This window comes from Zingiber officinale, chromosome 5A, assembly GCF_018446385.1.
Source record: "Zingiber officinale cultivar Zhangliang chromosome 5A, Zo_v1.1, whole genome shotgun sequence".
NCBI classification, from domain to species: domain Eukaryota; kingdom Viridiplantae; phylum Streptophyta; class Magnoliopsida; order Zingiberales; family Zingiberaceae; genus Zingiber; species Zingiber officinale.
The window spans coordinates 80,187,742-80,204,205 of NC_055994.1; the positions used below are offsets into that span (position 1 = coordinate 80,187,742).

The 16,464-nt window shown below is 40.2% G+C and overlaps 1 protein-coding gene across 1 annotated transcript; it reads right to left on the reverse strand.

Moving 5' to 3' along the window:
- Window positions 1-13,919: 13,919 nt before the first annotated feature.
- Window positions 13,920-16,114, reverse strand: LOC121980710 (probable lysophospholipase BODYGUARD 1). Its single transcript, XM_042532874.1, has 4 exons — window positions 15,320-16,114; window positions 14,909-15,243; window positions 14,620-14,819; window positions 13,920-14,413 (listed from the first exon to the last, which is right to left on the reverse strand). The coding sequence occupies exons 1-4, from the start codon at window positions 15,978-15,980 to the stop codon at window positions 14,062-14,064; spliced, it is 1,548 nt and encodes a 515-aa protein (XP_042388808.1). The 5' UTR covers window positions 15,981-16,114; the 3' UTR covers window positions 13,920-14,061.
- Window positions 16,115-16,464: the final 350 nt, after the last annotated feature.

Below are 16,464 nucleotides of genomic sequence, written 5' to 3' on the forward strand. Positions count from 1 at the left end.
TCGGAAGACGGGTCCGAACATGAATCAAGCCACGAGTTTGTACTCGTTTTCGAAGGTTCCGAAGAGGTATATTCTAATTTAAATAAAAAAATTCTTTAAAATAATTGCTTGTTTAAATAGAAAATTAGTTACAATAGAAAATGAAAATGAATTGCTCCTTGAGGAAAATCAAAACCTCAAGGAACAAATCTCAAGGAACAAATCACAAATGCTAATCTAACTTAAGAATTAACACTTAGGAGGAAAATTCAACACTAAAATTAGAAATTAATAAATTAAAAGATCTTCTAGAAAAATTTACAACAAGATCAAAAAATTTAGATCTTATTTTAAACAATCAAAAAGCAATCTACAATAAAACCGAGCTTGGCTATAAGTCAAGTTCAAATAAAACATTTAAATCACTAATAACCCAACATAAACAACAAAATAAAGCATGAGTTCCGAAAGTGTGCTTAACCATGCAAGTAGGAATCAACCAATACTACATACCTAAAGAAAAATATACTATGTAAAATCTGATAAACCAAATCTAAAATATAAAACTAGACCAACTAAATTTAAATCGAAAAATGTTAGAACTCATGAAAAATCAGAATATCATCAAGTTAAATTTAATTATAAAAGTAACAGATATAAACCAAGAACTAAAACTTAAAAAATAATAAATAATAAATAATAAAGGCCAATAATATAGCGGGAGGCTCCAGAATATCTGGCACCTCCAAAAATAACTTACCCGACAGGGTAATCAAAATCAATTTACCCGGTAGGGTAATTTGGACTAGTTAAAAAGAGATAACAGTTTAACTTTACCTATGGTACTGGTAAAGTTTTGGATGATAGTACGTTAGGGAAGCTTAGTCTATGCATGTCTAGGAAGATATGGCTTTGACCTGGTGTATTTGGCTAAGTGGAACTAACCGAAGCTACCCTAACTAGTTAGACCAAGGTTTGTATTAAAGTTCAGTGGATAGGACTATTTGGAAAACCTCGAAGGCATGGTCACTCTAATGATGTCTAAGTGACTCACCATAGGCCAGAAGTTTATCCAGAGAATGCCTATTTGTTGAGCCCAAAGCTAAACCTGAATCTAACACAAAGTTAAATCAAACCCAGAAACTGAATCTAACTCATCTCACAAAACTTATAGGATTCCCTGATTGAAAACCTAGACCGGGTGAGATGACTAAGGACTTCGAATCAAACCAAATCGAATCAAATCGAATCAAATCGAATCAAACCAAATCGAATCGAACCAAACTAAATTAAATCTAATTAAATTAAATGTGATTAAAATTGAATTAGATCTAATTAAAATTAAACTAAACCAAATCAAATTAAGATTCAATTTCAATTTTTTTTAAATTAAAAATTATTCTAAAACTTATTTTAAAAAGCCTTTTAAAAATTTCTTTAAAAATTATTTTAAAAACAAAAAAAATATTTTAATTTTTTTTTAAAAATTATTTTAAATCTTTAAAAAATCAATTTAAAAAAAATCTTTAAAAATTTGTTTTTTTAAAAAAAAATTAAAATTTCCCCAGTCAAAAACCAGGGGCAGGCGCCCCTGGTAAAACAATCCGGGGCACCCGGAAGGAACTCCGGGCACCCCGCCCCCGCTAACTCCGGGCGTCCGAAGCGATTCCAGGCGCCTGGACCTCCCTATATAAGGGGGGAGCAGGGCACCCCTCTCCTCTTGCACCTTATATTTTCATCTCTTGTAAAGTTCTCTTCGAGCCTTAATGAGAGAGGAATTGCTAATTAAACCTTTTCCTCTTTTCTTCGGTTATTACACTGCTGCGAGTCAACTGAAGTCGTTATTTCTAAAAATCTTATTCATGATGCCTCGGTAAATTTTTTTCCCTAAGTTTTTAAATATTTCTTTTCTATAATTTATGCTTAGTATAATTTTTTTAATTTAGGAAACGTTCTAGATCTGGTGCTGGGCCCTCTACTACTAATGCTGATCCTAGGTTCCCTACTGACGAACTTAGGATTAGGTTTGAGTCTACCATCTATATGTCTATCAGAACTAGGTGCTTAGATAGACAGTTTTTCATGCGTTCCTGTATTCCAGCTGTAGAGGTCATTAACCACTATAATTTACAGAACCTTGTTTACTGTACCAGTTCAGTAAACATAAGTTTATGTGCTGAATTTTACAACAACTTAGTTAGGGTAGATGATTTTACTTACACTACTAGGGTAGCTGGTACTGATATCACGCTATCCCCTACCATTATCCGGACCTTTTTAGAGCTACGACCATCTACGTGCACTTTTCAGTGTTATCCTCCTAGGGATCTACCATTTGATGATCCTTACTCGCACATTACTCTGGATACGATTTACTCGTATTTTTTTTGGAGGGGAGCGAGTACCCACTGTGACTATGTTTAGGTCAGTATCCCTTCGAGTTTACGACTATGCACTCTATAGGGTTTTAGTCTTCTACATCTTGCCATTGACCACTCGCGACATAGTGATGATGCGCCCATTTAATTCTTTTCTCCTGTATGTCCTTTGCCATAGATTAGACATAGACATTAGTTTACATATCTTTCAGACTATTATCTACTCATCTGGAGTCATCACCAGCGCTCGAGTTCATATGTCGTATTATCATATTTTGACGGTATATTTCGCCTCCCTACGTATTGACGTCACCCAAGGCGATATCCGAGTCATGATTGAGTTCGATGTCCTAGGATCTAGGAGCTTCTCTTTAGGAGATATCCATATAGATGATGAGGGTGTCCTATCTTGGTGGAGGGGGCACAACACCAGCCAGACCCAGATACCCAGGAGGAGACAGAGCAGGATGAGTTTATGGTCACGCTATTCTGCGAGGATGCTCCGACCCCGGTACCACCTCCACCTCCAGGCCGAGCACCACGTCCCGCTCCTCGCACTCTAGGCGACCGAGTTATTGGACTCGAGCTATCCATGACGAGTCTCCGTCAGGAGGTCTCCGATTTTCATCGAGGCATGCGGCAGGAGGTCACCGACTTACGACGGGAGATGCGACAGGAGGTCTTCGACTTACAACGAGACGTGAGACAAGAGATCTCCGACCTTCGGTGTGACCTATCCAGCTCTCGAGAGGATGACCGGACCCGTCATACTGAGCTGATAGAGTTGTTACGTTCCTTGGGGACCGGACCACCCTCTTCATCATCCCGATAGACTCGATCATCACTATTTGTATTTTATCATGACCGTTGTATTTTGACTTAGATATTGACTTATGCTATTCTGATTTACTTCAACTTAAGTATATCTCGACTCTGACATTGACTTATCTTAATGTGTTTAATAGACTAGGACTCTTAAATTACAAAAACTATTTTCAAATAGTGCTTTTAAATTATAGGATAAAATCTTTATTTTTTTTTGTAAAATCTTCCATTTTTAGAATTTTAAATCAGTTTTAGCCTTAAACTAGAATAATTCCTTGGAAATCTTGTTCCCTTAGGGCTAGTACTTGAGCATCTCACCAACACCCTAGGATTCCCTTGTTTGTGATTGTCGAATATAGAAAGAGGTGAGATGCATAGGTAAATTGTCTGGACTTAAGATGCTCATTTCAGTGCATCGACATAAGTTTTGGCGTTAAATATAAAATAGACATTAGTTAGGTTAAGTTATTCAGTTTAGTCAAACACTAACTGATTACAATTAGACTTAACCTGACTAACCAAGTGAAAGCTGTTATCCTCTAATAGTCAGTAAGTAGCTAATTGGTTAGATAGTTTTTTTGTAATGTCAGGTTCAGGGGGAGGATTAATGGTTTTCATACTTATTTTGAAATTAATTTTTGAAAAATATTTCTTCAATAATATTTTAAATCTTTTAATACTAACTTTTATAAAACTAAGTTTTTTTTTAAAAAAAAACAAAAACAAAAATAAAAATTCTGTTTGGATTTTCCAAACTTAGTTTTGAAAATTAGATTTACGTAATTGGATTGTTTTAAACTTAGGTTTAAAAATTGGTTTTATTTAGTTTCGAACTTAATTTTGAAAATCATATTTATCTGCTTAGTTTTGAAATTTGGAACTTACAAACTTAGGTTTGAAAATTTGATTTTACAAGATTAATTTTGAAAAATAAACTTTACTCGATTTTGTAACTTAGATTTTTCATACTTCGTTTTGAAAATTATATTCTACTTAGTTTTAAAAAAATTAGACTTTTCAACTTTAAAAACTGAGTTTTTCAAAGAGTCTTAAACTTGCAAAACTTATTTTTTAAAAAAAAAATTTGCAAAGTTTATCTTTGAAAAATTACTTTAAAAATTTATAAAGTTATCTTTCTAAAGTTGCCTATTTTTCAAACTTAGCTAATTTTTGGAAAAGATAAAAGATAAAATCTTAAAACAAAAGTTATCTTTCTATGTTTCTAATTTAAACTCCCCCAAATCAATCTGACTTACATTTGTAGACTTCCTTGCATTTTAAATTATTATTTATTCTATATTTATTTTTTATGAATGCCAAAGGGGGAGGGTTAGGTGGTTAAGTTAGTTAAACAACAAACTACCAAATTTAAAATAAAGGCTAACTTAAAAACCAAATTGATTATTTTAATTGCATATTTTTTACTAACTTAACCAGGTTGCCATTGCATTAAAAAGGGGGAAATTGTTGGTGCGGTTAGCACTAACGGTCTAACTCAAGTTTTGATGAATGACAAAGTAGGTTAAGTTAGTTTCATTTGTGTTCTAAACACTTTGATCAAGTGTGTAGGAGAAGTCTAGACAGGTCGACGGGCTAACCGGATGTCTGACACGAAGCCTAGTTAGGTCGACGGGCCGACCGGATAGCTGGCACGAAGCCCAGCTAGGTCGACGGGCCGACCGGATAGCTAGCACGAAGTCCAGACGGGTCGAAGGGCTGATCGGACGTTTGACATGAAGTCCAACTAGGTCGACGGGCTGACTGGATAGCTGGCACGAAGTTCAGACGAGTCGACGGGCTGACTGGACGTCTGGCGGATAAGTTGAGGTAAGTCACTGGAGGGGAGTGACTGTGAGGACGCGTTTCCGGGAAGGGAACTTAAACGTCAATCCAACTTAGAACCATTTTGGAACTTTAAGTTGAGATCTTGAATAGATTCCGGTCTCGGTACGACGAAATCTAATTACTACACTATTCCTTTTTATGACTATGTTGTGTTAATACTTTGTTTTACAGGGTAATTTGCATTTTACCTCGGACTAACACTTTTATGCAGGTAGCTGGTAAAGTGGAGGTCCGGGCGCTCGGAAGGGATCCAGGCGCCTGAAACGGGTCCGGGCGCCCGGAACGGGTCTGGGCACCCGGAATGCAAAACTTATCCCCAACGAGCTTCGCCACATAGAGCACCCTGGTTGACTCGGCTACGTCACATTTAGGGTGCCCCTAAGGGATCCGGGCGCCCCGAACCTCCTATATAAGGAAGGTGAAGTCTGGAGCAAATTAACAACAACAAGATTTCTCATCACGTGCTCTACTGTGCTCCTGCGACTCCACGACCGACAAAGTGCTATTTTCTGTTTCCTTCTTTTCATTGTCGGTATTTGTTTTTCTAGTAGCATTCCTATAATTCAATTTTGTAATCAATATTCTGAATTGCTAGTGGATTGCCCAACGAAAGCACTCGACGAGTACGGGCCTTGGAGTAGGAGTTGTTGGTTGCTACTCGGAAAACCTAATGGTTCCACTGTACAAAAATTTTGTACAAAGGTCTGAACCTTTTCCTAGATACCATGTGTTCTTTTAAATTAAACTCGGATCGCCTGCAGAACTTAACACGTTTGATCCTAAGTTTAATTTATTTGTTCTTTTAGGTTTAGACTTGGATCTCCTGCGGAACTTAACATGTTCGATCCAAATCACCTAGGTTATTAATTCCATTAAATATTAATTTCCAAAATTGGCTTCCAGGACTGCATGGCGAGGCACATGGCCTTCTTGGATATGGGAACAACCACCACCGCCTAGACAAAGCCTTTTAAGGAAAGCTAATATTTAATTTCCTTAAATAACTTTAGGTCAACCAAAAGGAACAATCAAATCACAAGGAAAAGAAAAATAAAAGAACACAACATCGAAAACTAATTCGAAATACTAGAATTGCATGCCTCTTGTATTTGGTATTTTACATGAAGATAAAACTAACATGATGCGGAAAACTATATTAGTTATACCTTACTTAGTAGATAATGACCTCTTGATCTTCTACCGTATTCCTCTTCTAATCCCGGACGTTGTGTGGGCAACGATCTTCCGAGACGAGAACCACCAAGGCACCTTCTTCTTCTTTGCAAGGTTCGGCCACCACATGACTCCAAGGAAGGATGAGGTTCGGCCACCACCACCAAGCTCCAAGGGATGCAAGAGCGAAGCCTCCTTTCTCTCCTTTTCTCCAAGCTAGATCCGGCCACCACAAGGACTTCAAGAGAACAAGATGGTTCAGCCACAAGAAGGAGAAGAGAGAAGAGGAAGAGGCCGACCACTCAGGAAGAGAGGGAGGAAAAGAATAATAGAGTCGTTCGCCATGAAGACACTTCTACCGCCTCTTTTATAATCCTTGATCTTGGCAAATAAGGAAATTTAAATAAAAACTTCCTTAATTCTTTTGCCATGAAAAGAAAAAAATTATTTAATTAAAAATAAATTTTCTTTTCATTATAACATGGCCGACCACTTATTTCCCCAAATCAAGGAGAGTTTTAATTAAACAAGAATTAAAACTTCCTAATTTATTTCCAGAAATTTATAAAAATTTCTCCAATAATTTTTATCCCTTCATGATTGGTTTATAAAAAGGAAATTTAATAAATTAAAATATTTCTTTTAAACATGTGGATAAAAAGAAATTAAAATCTCTTTTAATCTACAAATAAGGAAAGATATCAAATCTTTTCTTAATCTCTTGTAGAAACTTATAAAAGAGAATATTTAATTTTTAAACTCTCTTTTAAATCATGAACATGGTTAAGAAGGAAAGTTTTCTTAAAATTTAAAATCCACCTTTTAATCAACAAATAAGGAAAGATTTCAAATTTTAAACTCTCTTTTAAACATGTAGATGATTTACAAATAAGGAAAGTTTTTACCAAAAATTAAAACCATCCTTTTAATCTACAAATAATGAAAGAGATTAATCTCTTCTCTTAATCTTTTGTAGAAAGCTATAAAAGGAAATTTTTAATTTGTAAACTCTCTTTTAAAACCATGATATCCACATAAGAAATAATTTTAATAAAAATCCTTTTTAATATTCTAGTGGCCGGCCACCTAAGCTTGGGACCCAAGCTTTGGCCGGCCACCAACTTGGCTCATCCACTTGGTCTTGGCCGGCCCTAGCTTGGGTTCCAAGCTAGCTTGGCCGGCCTCATTGGATGGGTAAGAAGGTGGGTATGTGGTGGGTATAAATCTCTATATACAAGAAGCTACGATAGGGACCGAGAGGAGGAATTGGTTTTGGTCTCTCGATAAAATTAAGCTTCCCGTGTTCGCCCCGAACACACAACTTAATTTTATCAATAATAATTCATTTCACTAAAGAACTATTATTGAACTACCGCACCAATCCCAAATTACATTTTGGGCTCCTTCTTATTATGAGTGTGTTAGTCTCCCTGTGTTTAAGATGTCGAATGCCCACTAATTAAATGAGTTACTGACAACTCACTTAATTAATATCTTAGTCCAAGAGTAGTACCACTCAACCTTATCGTCATGTCGGACTAAGTCCACCTGCAGGGTTTAACATGACAATCCTTATGAGCTCCTCTTAGGGACATTATCAACCTAGATTACTAGGACACAGTTTCCTTCTACAATCAACAACACACACTATAAGTGATATCATTTCCCAACTTATCGGCTTATTGATTTATCGAACTAAATCTCACCCATTGATAAATTAAAGAAATAAATATCAAATATATGTGCTTGTTATTATATTAGGATTAAGAGCACACACTTCCATAATAACTGAGGTCTTTATTCCTTTATAAAGTCAGTATAAAAAGAAACGACCTCTAATGGTCCTACTCAATACACTCTAAGTGTACTAGTGTAATTATAAAGTTAAGATAAACTAATACCTAATTACACTACGACCTTCCAATGCTTTGTTCCTTTCCATCTTGGTCGTGAGCTACTGTTTATAATTTATAAGGTACTGATAACATGATCCTCTGTGTGTGACACCACACACCATGTTATCTACAATATAAATTAATTGAACAACTACATTTATCATAAATGTAGACATTTGACCAATGTGATTTTTATTTCTAGATAAATGTTTATACCAAAAGCTAGACTTTTAGTATACATCCTAACAGGAGTCGCTGAAGGCTCCGAACCAAGTAAAAAAATACTTGTGTTAGCATTGTTGTTTTTTATTCCGCTGCATACTAAAGTTTTTAATCGCTATTCTCCCCCCCCCCCCTAGCGAATTCTCAATCCAACAAGACCTAGTGAGTGAAGCTAGGCAGTTGGAAAATTCTGGTGAGTGAAGCCAGGTGAAAGACCTAGTGAGTGAAGTCAAGCAGTTAGAAATCTTAGTGAGTGAAGCCAGGTGAAAGACCTAGTGAGTGAAGCTAGGCAGTTGGAATGTCCTGGTAAGTGAAGCCAGGCAGATGGAAAGTCCTGGTAACTGAAGTCAGACAGATGAAAAGTCCTAGTGAGTCAAGATAGGTAGATGAAAAGACCTGGTTAGTGAAGCCAGACACGTGGGGATCTAGGTGGGTCAAGGTTGACCGGACACCTGGTGTTAGGAAGCCCAAATAGGTTAAAGGATTGACCAGATACTTAGTACAAGGAAATCCAGATGGGTCAAAGGTGACCGGACATCTAGTGGAAGGAAGTTCAAGTGGGTCATGGAGGACCGGACACTTGGCACGAGACTGTAAGTCCAAGTGGGCCAAGGTTGACCGGACACTTGGCACGAGGAGAAAAGTCCAAGTGGATTAAATGGTTGACCGGATACTTGATGAAAAAGTCCCAACAAGTCAAGGTTGACCGGATGCTAGGCATGAAGAAGTCCCAACAGGTCACGATTGACCGGATGTTGGGTTTGGGAACTTTGAACTTGAGTTAAGCAAGTCAAAGGAAGGTTAATCGATCAGTCGATCGATTGAACTATGATTCAATCGATCAGCCGATCGATTAAAGGCATGTCGCGAGTGAAGGCTGGCTCAATCAATCAACCAATTGATTGAAGGTGTACCGCGAGTGAAGGCTAGCTCAATCGATCAGCCGATCGATTGAGAGCCTAAATCACGGGCATAGAAGCTTCCCCAATCGATCGGTCGATCGATTGGGGGGGCTGGAAATCACACGCGTCGCGATAAAGGCTGAATCAATTAGTTGATTGATTCAGGCCTTCTCCAGCAGAGCACAGAGGTATTCTGAATCGATCATCCGATCGATTCAAGCCTCCCCAATCGATTGGTCAATTGATTGAGATATGACCGTTGCGAAGAAAACGCTCAAAAGCCTTCTTCCTCACAGCGATTTGATAACCTTTTCTCTCCACTTCTTCTTGCGATTGTTCTCACAGGTTCATGCCAGTTCTTGAAGTTATCTTGGAGCAAAGTATTGCTGTACTTTCAAGGTCAAGAGGCGTTCCATACAAGAAGGAGAAGCAAGCTAGGGTTTTTGCAGATCTTATAAGATTTGATATTATATTAGCTTGTATTTCGTTTCTCTTGTATATCTGTGTGTGTGAGCTTGTGTGAGGCCTCTCCGTCTCCGATAGTTATCGAGAAGGAGTTATTTCATAGTGGATGAATGAGTGAGGACTGGATCCATGGATTAGTCACCTTTTCTTGAGGTGGATACTAAGTAAATCCCTTGTGTTAGTATTGTGAGAGTTGCTTTAGTGTTTTCCACTGCAACAACATCATCAAAGAAAGCAACCGAATGGGCAACGAGCTATGCACCCCCCTCTAGCATCAATCGACCCTAACACCCTTGAACGATAAACTATAAACAGTCGAGTGATGACGATAAATCCTTGAACGGTAAATGGTAAATAGTCAATCGACGACTATAAACCCTTGAATGGTAAACTGTAAACTGTTGAGCGACGACTATAAACCCTTGAACGGTAAACTATAAACAGCCGAGCGGCGACTATAAACTCAAACATGATAGCGAAGCAACAGTCAAGCGGTGACTATAAATAAATTGTAAACAGCCGAGCAGCGACTATAAACTCGAGCACGAGGGGTAATCAATAGTTGAGTGACGACCATAAACCCTAGGGTATCAAATAATCAATAGTCGAGCAGCGACTATAAACCTCGGTTTAATAGCTAAGCGGTGGCTATAAATCCTAAATTCTAAGTTCGAAGAAAGTATTGAAAGCCGAGCAACGACTATAAAGCCTAGCGGTCGTCATCGAGACTTTCGAATAAAAATGAAAGTGTCAAAAACTCTCAACCCGACCGGGCGAATCATAACTACGCAGAAAGGAATGTTCACATGAAAATGCAAAGTGTGGGAGATATTGGACCCGATCGAGCCAAGCGCCAGTTCTCCTTTTCTACAATGGGATGCCGCTCAATCGTAGTTCATGGGAGATTCAAACTATTGCACGGGGTGACTAAGTTATATAGAAAGAATAAAGAGGATACAAAGTAGGCAAATTCTAAAACGCCTAATGGGGGCGCATGGATTAACACTTGTAAAAAATTTACAAAGTTTGTTTCCCGTTACAAAATGCTGGTAGAGAAAAATTATACTAGATTAGCAACAATGTCCACGGGGAGTGAGACCACAAGCTCATCCTTCCGAACGGATATAATTGAGACATCGACAGACAGGTGGCCACCATTCTTCAGCTGCTGGATGGTGCCGGCTATGTTGAGATTAAAGAGCCGTAGGAGGTGGCAAGATGTTGAAAAAATTGTTAAGGGTCGTCCACAAGCATCCCGATCGGACTAAGAATTGGCCGATCGGAGAGATGGCCATAAGGTGGCTTACCGAAGACTAACTATCATCAGTCTCATTGCAGAATACAACCACAGTGGATATAAAAGCGGAGTGGCGACTCTAAATCCAAGCAAAGTCGAGCAGTGGCTATAAACCCTTGATCAGGGCAACTCAAAGTCGAGCGGCGACTATAAACCTTTGATCAATGAAAAATAACGTCGAGTGGTGAAAAGTAATGTAGGTCTGATCGGGCGACAAGGTCGCCGAAAATATTAATCATCCAATCAGTCGAACTTACAGCTTCCTTCGACTAAACTTAAGAGGAAAGCTTGTGATACGACGATAAAGGGGGGCCCGCCAAGGATGGGTCAAAGATGGGAAGAGCAGTCGACGTGGGGGGCAAAGTCAACATAGTCGACCGAGCGAGTGGCAACAGGCCAATTAGGCCTCAAAAGACAATGCGGCTATGGTTGTCCACTCTGCAAAAGAAGGTCCCATAACCAAATAGTCGCCCAGTGGCTTGTTCAGCCAGACCGCTCATCCGACCATATGAAGGCAGTGCCTTGATACTTTGGGGATCGAATAAAAGAAACCAGATGTTCACAACTACGACGACCATAAAAATTCTAGTCTAACTGGACCACTTGTTTAGCCAGGCAGAGGGCGATCTACTGAACCAAGCGACTATAAAGGCTAGTCCAACCGAATTGCTAGTCCGGCCGGACGGCGATGATCTACTGAGTCATACACCTAAGAGGAGAACTACTCTGAGCGAGAAAGCGGGGAGTCCTGGCCGAGCTTCTCCCACTCGGCCAACAGTGGAACCCCTTGTACAACCCATCATATTTTTTTGGGAGTTTGTGCTATTGACAACAAAGTATGGTTAATAGGCAAACCGTATGACGGAAGCTTCCTACTGTCACATTAAGAATTTGCATCATTGCATGTCCTGTTAAGGAACGGTATCAGAGACACTTTTCTAACTTATTTTTTTATAAAAAAAATGGGAAAATGTACATGCGCTTTGAAAAGTGTGCATGTACATTACAGGGCCACTATATAAAGGAGGTTCATATACCTATGGAGGTATGCGTTATTTGTGATTACGTTTTTATTGTTGCTACAGTTCTCTTTGTTCTTCATTGTTGTCGGTGACTGACTTGAGCGTCAAAGGGCCAACACTAGGGACCCCTTCCCTAGTCCACACTAACGTTCTTAGTTTTATGGAGTGGAGTGGAGTCTTCATATGTTCAACTGTAGAACTATATCCCTCGTTAGGCGTTAGCTATCTTTATTGCTTTAGGACAGGATCAATTGATATAATAAATTATCTATATTGTAAATTCGTAATAGTTACACTATATAATATTTACCAATATTAATTAAATTATGATATTATAACTAGTAAATGTTGATATGTGTTGACATGTGTTTATGTCTATGTTATAGCAACTACTATTACATATTTATAACGGTCCAGACTATGATGCAGTCTAACATCTATTGTTTAATTCTCAATTACGAAATATTATAGGATAATTTTTTTTTCTACGGAATGACAAATGTAGGATATTATTAAGCTGTTCGGTCATTTGTTGTGAGCACTTCTAAATTTGTCCGGTGAAAAATTTTCATAGAATTAGATTGATCATTTTTAAAATTAGTTATTCCGGATATCAACTGTCAACTAAAAAATATTGATTAGTGTTAATTAAAAATGAAGTACTCATATTATATATCTTTTATAGTAATATAGTTATTTAATTTTATAATTTAATTAATTTTAAAGATAATTAAAATCTACGCAAATTTGAAAATAAAAAAAGAAAAATAGTAAACGAAATCTGATCCTTTTACCACTAATAAAAAAAACGCTTTTATTATTTTTCCCGTTTTAGAGCATCCACCATATAGGTAAACATTTAACTAGATATTCATGGTCTCATCAATCATATATTTTATTTAAAAAATAATTTTTTTAATATTCTAATCTCCACTAGTTTCTATAGAGATTTAGGATTTAAGGGTATTTAGAAGAAATATTTTTCAAATATGCCTCGTGGATTATTTATATATATAATTCCTTCGTTCTAAGTGTCTTATCAATTTATTTTTACATTAATAGGGAGGAAATACATTATAGATGATTGTTGGTTATTAGTACAATAAAAACATGTCAAAAAATATACGCGTCATAATTTCAATCTCATTTGGTTATCAGGATTTATAAACTCTAATACTTAAGTCTGGAGGTTTAGAGTTCGAATCCTGGGGGAGGTAAAAATTCACTGCCAGGGGTGGAAAGTCCTAGTGAATAACGGCACGGCCAAAGGTCGTTGGTCGACGACATGAGATGAGATGTCGTCAAATAGACCGATGACATAAGGGCCGCCACAAGGACTGTCCAAGAGGTCAAAGGACCGAGTCGTTACAATAAATATATATATATATATAAACTAAACTCCACTAACTTACCCTAATGGATTAATTAAATGGTAATTAAGTATAGAAATCCAAGTGGAACTCAACCACAAGCTTTGCTTATTACACATGGAAGCAATTAAACTGGTGATCATTGGTTTGGACTCTAAGCACCAAACCGACGCCATTTCCATCGCCTGCTCACCTACACTGGTGGTCGCTAGCTAGTGATATTGCTCTATCATAGTTTCATGATTCAGCTCACCAACGTAGTACCTTGGTGGCGACCCACTGGCTAGTATTCTGAAGAGACTACTCTTGATAATCAGATGGATCGAGAGTCGTCAAAGACTGACACTGATCTACCTCATCCTGCTTTTAATATTTTTGCAGTTATATTAAGAACCACTCGTCCTTTTTCGTAAATGATCAAAATACTTGGACATTTTTATAGCTAGCAGTCAGAGACACAGAGTCTTCCTGTTCCAGCCTTTGTGATATATCAAGATTAATTCATTGAGATATTGATGATTCTGACACGAAATAATGCTTCGCATATCGCATTGAATAACTTACTAAAACAAAAACGAAAACAGCAAATTGACAATCAAATTGATGCTCGAAGAGAAGGATTAATTAATCCGCGATCGATCAAATATGACATTGGAGGATTGATTGATTGATTGGTTGATTTAATTAATCAGATTTTTTCGGTTTCTTTACAGCATTTATTGGCGTTTTCCCAGATGTCCACGAGCTCGCCGGCGAAGGCCTTCTGCCGGCCGACGACGATGGTGAGGTGGTCCTTGCGGTCGACGACGACGACGCGGGTGCGGGGGACCTTCGACTTGACGGCGTAGCTGCAGTCGACGGGGAGAAGCTCGTCGTCGCGCCCGTGGAAGACCACCACGTCGCAGCTCAGCCGCTCCGCCACCGCCTCCAGGTACGCCTCCACCTTGCCGGCGCCGGCGCCGCAGATGATGTTGTGGAAGGTGTGCCACGAGGCGTTGTGCGTGTGGCAGAAAAACCCATCCATCAAATATGTTCTAATCCTGTAATAATAATAATAATAATAATAATAATAATAATAATAAATTACTTATTTAACATGGAAAAAAATATTTTGATAATAAAATGAAATTTTAGATGATATTTTAATATTTAAAAAAGGCTGTTGATCGTCGAATCTCTTTGTCATTTTGAAAATTATCCATGCGACAATGAGAATATACCGGCGACAAAATAAGCATATTCCGACCTGTTCCGCGTGACGAACTTGAAGGCGCTTTCCCAGCGGCGGTGGTTCTTGCAGAGCACGAGGCTCGCCACCCGGCTGATGTGCTCGTACCAGCACAGCACCGACGCCCCGAACGCCATCAACGGCCACACCCTCCTCGGCGCCACCCGCCGGAGCACGTAATGTGTCCCGTGCTCCCCCTTCGGCACCGGAAAATATGGCTGCCACCACCGACACTATTCAAATAAGTACAAACAAAAGACAGATGATTATATACGAACATAATAGATTGGGCACTGTCGGAGATCACCGGAGCAAGGAGAGTGAGCGACTTGACGGCGCCGGGGTACTTGACGGCGAGCGCCAGCGCGAGGATGGATCCCAGCGAGTGCGCCACGATGTGGAAGCTCTTGACTTGGAACCGCCGGAGCACCGACCGCTCGATCATCTCCACGTGCTCCCGCAGGGTGTAGAGCGACTCCGGCGGCTTGGGGCTCCGGCCGAAGCCCAACAGGTCCACCGCCAGCAGTCTGTACCTCGACTTCGCTGCCTCCGACACGTTCGGGAACACCGTCTCCGTCCAGAACGCCGACGATGACAAGAACCCGTGGATGAACACAACATCCTCCTCCGCCACCTTCTCCCCTGTCTCATCGCAAAACATTGCAGCAACAATTGGTGTTACAGTGCAGTTTCTGTAACTAGTTATAGATCGCCATACCTTTAGGACCTTCGACGTGGACGAAGAGGGCGTCGCGCTCGCCGGAAGGGGAGCTCCAATGGTTGCAACTCTCGCAGGCGCAGTCTGTCCAGCTCCGGGAAGAAGCGCCCCGAGTCGCTGCCTTACCGCGGGCGCGGCCGACCTTCCCCCGGAGGACACGGACGATGGCGGAGTTTGTGGTGAAGGTGGTGGTGGCGGAAGAGGAGGATGCAGCCGACGAGGAGGAAGAGGAAGCAACAGAGGAGACGAGCTTGAGCTTGCGGAGGTCGTGGAGTGCGGCCTGGGCGAGGTCGGCGAGGAGGCAGGGGCGGAGGAAGAGGGTGTCGGAGATGTCCTCGAGGTGGAGCTTGGTGTCGTCGGAGGAGGCGGAGGAGGTCAACGAGAGGAGCTTCGATCCGCCCTTCTCCGCCACGAGGATGACGTCATCGTCGTCGTCGGAGGAGGAGTTGAAGGAGGAGGAGCAGTAGCAGGGCTTGCACTCCTCCATCACGTAGTCGGCCATCTTGTACACGAAGCACAGCAATGCGTCTAGTAAATCCAGCACGATAAATACCAGAAGGCTCACGGCCTCGTTCACCATCCGAGCCACCGCCGCCGCCGCAGATGCCATCGCCGGCAACCAGAGTCCAAATGAAGAAGAATGCTTAGTCTCCTGAGACATGTACTTGATATAAAATGTTGCATGTAAGGAAACAAATTAATTGAAGGTGGTGGTGGTGGTGGGCCGGAGGTGGTGGCCGGAGGAGGAGAGACTTATAAAAGATGAAGATGAATTGAAGAGGTAGCAGCATTAAATTGGGATGTGGGAGAAAGGAGAAGGGGGTAGGTGGTAGTTGAACTTCCTGGCAACTTCAGAAGTTATCTGTGAGTTATTCCCACTACTACTGGCATGGCACGTGACCAGCACATCAAGTGGCAAAAGGCGAAATCGCTTGTCCCCAGCGCCCCCGTAGCACCCGACCCAAGGCCATCACCAGGGAGGTAAATCATAGCATCCTGAGCGAGCATGTGACAGGTGGGGTGAGTTGCACAGGGACCGGGGATTTATGCCCCGACTACCCCGAGTTTCGACCCCGCGATCTCATGTGACAAGCATCCCACCACATACCAACTCGGATGACCTATGGGGTCACGTGACCAGCACA